Source organism: Vitis vinifera, chromosome 8 (assembly GCF_030704535.1).
Source record: "Vitis vinifera cultivar Pinot Noir 40024 chromosome 8, ASM3070453v1".
Taxonomy (NCBI): domain Eukaryota; kingdom Viridiplantae; phylum Streptophyta; class Magnoliopsida; order Vitales; family Vitaceae; genus Vitis; species Vitis vinifera.
This window is the reverse complement of record NC_081812.1, coordinates 8,827,079-8,833,610: the sequence shown is the minus strand read 5'-3', so window position 1 is coordinate 8,833,610 and position 6,532 is coordinate 8,827,079. Positions and strand designations below refer to the sequence as shown.

At 33.4% G+C, this 6,532-nt stretch overlaps 1 protein-coding gene across 4 annotated transcripts; it reads right to left on the bottom strand.

Moving 5' to 3' along the window:
- Positions 1 to 2,347: 2,347 nt before the first annotated feature.
- Positions 2,348 to 6,307, bottom strand: LOC100259062 (trihelix transcription factor GT-3b). Of its 4 annotated transcripts, XR_009466377.1 has the most exons (4): positions 5,447 to 6,045; positions 4,694 to 5,293; positions 3,520 to 4,480; positions 2,348 to 2,617 (listed from the first exon to the last, which is right to left on the bottom strand). XR_009466377.1 is itself a non-coding variant. In XM_002263980.4 (2 exons), exons 1-2 carry the CDS (start codon positions 5,681 to 5,683, stop codon positions 4,763 to 4,765), a joined length of 768 nt encoding a protein of 255 aa, XP_002264016.1. In that variant the 5' UTR covers positions 5,684 to 6,307; the 3' UTR covers positions 4,546 to 4,762. The 4 variants fall into 4 exon arrangements, 1 of the variants encoding a protein (XP_002264016.1); XR_786355.3 differs by having other exon boundaries at positions 2,348 to 4,480; XR_786356.3 differs by lacking the exon at positions 3,520 to 4,480.
- Positions 6,308 to 6,532: the final 225 nt, after the last annotated feature.

The window sequence follows — 6,532 nt, the reverse complement described above, 5'->3', positions numbered from 1 at the left end:
AAAAATCCCTTTGAAAATTTAAAATGTTTTCAACATGTTTTTAACATTTTTAAAATAATTTTTATATCTAGTGTTTTATTTTTAATAATTTTATATATTTGTATAATTATTTTTAAAATAACCCTCAAAAAACAATAAAAAAATATTTTTATAAGAACAAAAAAACATAAAACAATTTTCGTTTGTCAAACGTGTTTTTTTTTTTTTTTCTTTTTTAGACAATATCAAAAATAGTTACCAAAGAAGTCCTATTTTTTATGTAAAAAATTGCTAAATGTATTACTTAAGTTGGAAAAAGATGAGTCTAAAAAAGCATTGACTTAAAAAATTGTAGTAATTAGAGAAAAGAATGAAGACTGGATGACAACATTTCCTAATTATTTTATTATTATTATTATTATTATTATTAATTAATTAATGAAAGTGAGGTTGCAGGTACACCAAATTGTAATCTGACACATCTTAAAGTTGACATTGAGAGGGAAATATAAAGAAAGTCAGCGGATCAATGGTATAATGACTCCAAAATCCACCCCGTTTCCCTGGGCCCCACTGCCATACGATTGGCATCCCCTGTCTCAGCGTGGTCGATCCATCTCCTAATTTCTTCTTTATTGAGCAATTTCCAACCCACCATATACATATATTCACACTTGCTAAAAAAGTCAACATAATTTTTTTAAAAAAAAGTATTATTTATAAAATAATAATATAATAAAATCTTAATAAACAAATATTTGATAAATTAACCTCAATTAAATAATATAAAAAAAATTATTCTAAAAACACTAAATTAATAACATATATAGATGTATAAGAATTCTTTTAGAAAACTTTAAGGATCTAAGAAAATTATAATATTTTCTAATTTATTTATTCTTTTTTTTTTCTATTTTCATTCAAAGATAGTTGTACTTATTTTATAAAAAAAATTCGTGTATATATATATATATTCAAAATGTAGGATCATATATTATTTCTATACTTATTTTTAATAATTCTTCTTAAATATTTAATAATAGTTGAATATTTTCTTACTAAAATGTTTTATATATTCTTATCTTTTTTTCATTGAAATTGAGTAAATATTTCATTAATTACCATGTTCTCTATTTCATTTTGTTTTTAAAAATTATTTCCAAAAAACAATAATGAAATAATGTTAAGAATTTTTAAAAACAATTTTCTACCAAACAGACTCTTAGCGTGGATCTTATCCAACAACAAAATAAAATGCTAAAAATATAAAAATAATTGTTGGCTTCAACTAGAGCTCCATCTTTCTTTTGTTTATTTATTTTACCTTTTTTCCATTGAATCTTACCATGTTAAAGACGAAGTGAAAATGAGCACCTGAAAATTTACAAGGCGTTTCATTTTTTTCCAAAGTCTTACTCTTCTTTTGTTATTGTATTTTTCTTTTAATTTTTCTAAGTTGTATTACTATAAATTGTGCCCATTTTTGTTTTTACATTTTTTTGTTTTAAATTTTAATTATTTTATTTTATTTAAATGTTGACCATAAGTAAAAGAGACTTTATTTCATTTTAATGCAGAAAAATAGAAAAAAAAAATGGCTATTTTTAATATAAAAAAAATTAACATGGAATTGTTAAAATGATAATTGTGTAAAATATTATTAACCAACCACTTAACAATTAAAGAAGTATTTTCAATGGCTCGAACTGATCCAATCCTGCTATTCATATATTGATAACATACTGCCAAATGACTTAAGAAATGTTGGATAATTCACTTAGGTTACGTTTGGTTTTGAAAAGTATTAAGAAATGAAAAAAAAAAACCATCAAGGAAAGTGATTTTTTTTATGTCAGATTACCCATCTAAAAATGTCAAAGAAAACCAAATATAATTAAAATTAATATAAAAAAATTATATATTTTCAAATTATTTAATTTTAATATAAAAAATTTATAAAAAAAAAGTAAAATGAGTTTAAAGTAATATATAAAATTAATTTATTAACTTAAAAAAAAATTTTTACTTACTTTTCCTCTCTAGTTTTTTTTTTCTTACATTTTCTGTCAAATTTTTCAAAAATCAAACATAACCCCACTCGAAAGAAAACATTCCCATTGAATCTCTTGACTACCCTAAATTAACACCAATGTTATGATATAGGAATAAGCTTTTAGAAAATTAAAGACATTTGTGTTTTCACTACATTTTCAAATTCCAATCTCTTGTAAATACTTTGAGAGGCAGTTACTCATAAAGGTACAGGGAAGAGATGAGCTTAGCCTCTAAGAGCAGACATGAGCAAATGGTTTACAAACCCTAAGCTGTTGGGTCCCATGCATGCCAAGAATGATAAAGAATAGAATGATTACATCAACAAATTCCCCATAAACTGCCATTAAAATAGCTAACATCATGTGGAATCCATTCCTCTCTGTCTCCTTATAATGTTCTAATGAAAACAAATCTTGTACGATATGCATTAATCATGCAGAAATGGAATCATTGCCTTTCAGTTGAAGGCACTAATTAAGCTTTCCTCTACAATGAAAAATCACACAGAGAATTACTGCACTTGTGAATGCATGCAAAGCATAGTACACTTCTTTTGATTGGAAATTCATCTTAGCTAATACATCTGCAACATAAAAAGTAAAAATAAGCCATGCAATACTACAAAAAAGCATATTATTGATGCTATTCTTATATCGACATTTGTTCAAAAGTGTCATCTGTAATCTTTCCTGAATTAATATCGACACTCATAAGGAGATAGAGGTGGAAACCCTAAGTTGAGATTATTTGAAATCAAATCACAAGAATCTATTAATATCAACACTTATAAGGAGATAGAGGTGGAAACCCTAAGTTGAGATTTTTTGAAATATCGACACTCATAAGGAGAGAGAGATGGAAACCCTAAGTTGAGGTTCTTCGAGATTAAAGCACAATAATCTAAAAACATACCCCTTGCGTTTGGCTCAAAGCTCTCTGCATACAATGTGATACTCTTCTCTCTTATACAACATAATATCGTAGCATTGTTGGCGCCCTTCAGTACCTCACTCTCACCAGACCTAACATCTACTATGTTGTCAATCAAGTTTGTCAGTTCATGCACGCTCTAAAGTGTGTGTCGTAAGGTGCCTAGCTAGTACGGACCCAATAGGGCAAGCAATTAAGTTCGTCCGAAAGACATCAGGGTTGCAGCATAGGTGTCAAAGGGTTTTGGTACAATAAATTATTGATATTAATGTGATATTTCATATAAAGAGAAAATGTGAATGAATTAAGGCCTAAGTTTGACATACCTAAAATTGAATCTAGAAGAACCCACAAAATTGAACAAATTGTGTGAACTTAATTAATAGAAGATTTGAATATGACTAATAATGTCAAAGGAAAAAAAAATTAAACAAAAAAGAAATGGAAGCGCCCAAAAAGTGAAGAACATACATACATATCCATCAATACACGCACAAATGAACTAGTAATTATAGAATTTATTAATCATACCATAGATGATAGTTGTATCGATACCTCAATATTTGACACCCAATGTAAATATGATCAGCACACTGCCTTTTCTAAGTTAATCATCCAGCAGAAGGAAATGAGCTTAACAGTATCCATTCTCATATCCTAGCTAGGACTCAGGAATATTGTTGATCTGTCAGGTTTTTTTTTTTTACCTGGGATGAAACAACAAATCCACAAATGTTGTCATGAAGTTGTTGATCTAATTAAGGCAGCAAACTCAAGTTAATTTCCTCGAAAGAGAGAGCCAATATTCCTAGTCTATGTCTTGAGTACAAATTAATAACCCAGAATATGTTGCGAGGAAACTACGTTACCATCCGGAATATCACAGCTGTTGGACCAGTACGCGCAAAGTTTTTCATGCACATGGTTTGACATTAATCCAGGACTCCATGGAAATTCGAGAAATTGCCCTACTGTAAAAGCTAAAATGTCAATTATAGAATCCGAAGCCCATAAAATGCTATCTTTGATTCAGAACAATCATCATCTCCCCTTTGACAAAATGAACCCAGATGTATGGTGCTTTCTCCTACCCTGCAAATGTCCACCACCTTCGAGACATGCAATCATCCATTAGGTTATACAGAAACTCTAGGCTTGAGAGGGATTTCATGGCTGATTGAGAACACTGAACAAGGATCATATAAATAGGACAAATATGGGCTTTAGGTGTGTGTGTGTGTGTGTATGTATATAACAAAAGAAGTTGAGAACCATTGTTGGCAAGGACAGGCCATTGAGGATGGCACTGTGGATCACAATGAATTAAAACCAACCATTTCTTTCCTCCCAATATCATCTCTATTTCCATGATCATCACCTGAGACACTAGTAGTTTTGGTGGATTACACCCTCAATTAGATGCCCAACTTTAAATTCTTTCTTCCCACCACATTATATCCAAGATCTTCATGCTCTTTTTCATGACAAATTTGAAAGATATCAGATTCTGGGTCACCTAAAAATGATTAAAAAAAATGCATCATCATTGAGATCCCTAGAGCTAGATAACATTAATACAAATGAGAAAAGGGAAGCTTTTCATTTTTTTTCCTAGCTAGTAGCAAAAGTATGGCCTCAGTGGGCAAACAGAAGGAAATAAGATAAAAGAGAAATATGATTGAACACAAAAATCAATATTTCCTCCATAAATGAGAGTTGCAGGACAAACCTCTCAAAGCTTCCTCTTCTCCAGAAGAACTACAAGAAAAGAAACTACAGCTAGCTGACCCAATACGAATTACATCTCTTCTCTTCTGAGCTTGTTTAGAAGTGCTGTGATAAGAGCGTCTCTCCGCTCAGACCTAGCGTCTTCTCTCATCCGCCTTTGCTCTTCCCTCTCCCTCCACCTCCTATCCATCATTATCCTCTCGTTTTCCAATGCCTCCATGGTTTGTCTCCACTCCATCTCCTTGGCTCTCCTCTCCTTTTCCCTCTCCTCGAACACTTCTCGCCATTGCACCTCCATTTGCACCTGCTGCTTCATGAAATCTTCCAAAACTTCTTTCAAATTGAAACTACCTCCGCTGCTGCTGCCACCCACATTCACACTGGTCTTGCCCTTTTTCTTCTTCTTGCTGCTTCCCTTCTCCCCTTCGCTTTCCTCGTTCTCGTCTTCATCTTCCGAAGATAGCTGCACCCCTTTCTTCTTTGCCCCGCCTTCTGCCTCAATCCACAGCATTCTTTGCATCCTCGCTGTGAAAATCGCCTGCAACTCATTGTAAAACGGAAATTGTTGCCTCATGGCTTCTGGCTCCATCGTTTCGCATCCCTAAAGACCACATAACAACAAACAGCAGAACCCATCAAGTTAAGATCGATCATAAAGCGCTCTCTCTCTCTCTCTCGATATGCATATATATCATATATATATTAGTAGCAATCACCATAACCCTTTTGAATCTATTCATCGAAGGATCAATACCTTGTATCTGGTGACCAGATTCTTCCACTTGCACTTGCACTGATCCGCGCTTCGATTATAGCCCTTCTCCTTCATCTTGTTCGCAATCACTTCCCACAGAAGCTTGTTCCGTTTGGTCTCCATGAAAGTCCGATCCAACTCTGCCCGAATCATCAAAAACTCCTTTGTCTCCTGAATACTCCATTGAGGAAACCTATCACCCGTATCGATATGAACACTGATATGATGCCCCTCCATAGACCAACCCAGATCAGGACGAGAAATAGAAGAAGATTTGGCCGCGAATTAAATGAGTGTCGAGAAAGAAATCAAAAGAGAGAAAGATAGAGAGAGAAAGCGAAGGGGAGACATATATACAAAGGTGGTGTGAATATAAGGTGTGAAATCGTCAAAGGGATAGAATTATTAAATCTGTATAGGTGTCAAAGTGAGCGTTTCATTGTTAGATGTTCAGATCTCAGAAAAAACCAACCAAACAATCTTTCTCTTCCTTCTGTCTTTCTTTTTCTTTTCTTTCCTTTCCTTCCTTCCTTCTTCCATTAATCTTTTCCCTCTCCTGAACAGTTCTTCAGTCTCATCACTCCACGCGGAAACTTCTTTCTCTCTCTAGAAACTTTTGTTTCTTTATTTTATTTTTTTCATTTTCTCATTTGTTCTCACTACGTAGTGGTGGCGTCACCCTAACGTATGAACGGGTGATGGTGGTGGTGGTGGGGTTTTATTCCTCTGCACCCAAATTTAGAAAACTTGGTGGCCAAGCCTCAACTCTCTCCATAAGCCGTGTGGTGGGGCCATAGCTAAAGCCAAACCCAAACCCAGACCCAGACCCAAAAGCCCTTCCAGATTGTACGTGGAAGCTTGGAATTCTACAAGCTTTGCATGGATTTCCATATCTTAGCAGATTTTTTTTTCCTTTCTTTTCATCCTATTTCTTATTTTTCACTTTATCTTCGATCTTCCACCTTTAACGAGGATTTTCGGCCGTTAATTTTTGTCTACGCCGCTACGCGGTTTTCTGTCAGGCCCACGTGCACCCGCCTACCGTCGCCTTCCACGTGGCAGACATGCATATGGTGTGTGGTGCGA

Excerpts from the sequence above, each read along its gene's own strand:
- LOC100259062 (XM_002263980.4), bottom strand. The coding sequence starts at position 5,683 with ATGGAGGGGCATCATATCAGTGTTCATATCGATACGGGTGATAGGTTT. Across the intron at positions 5,294-5,446 it reads ATCTGGTCACCAGATACAAG|GGATGCGAAACGATGGAGCC; the intron begins GTATTGATCCTT and ends TGTGGTCTTTAG.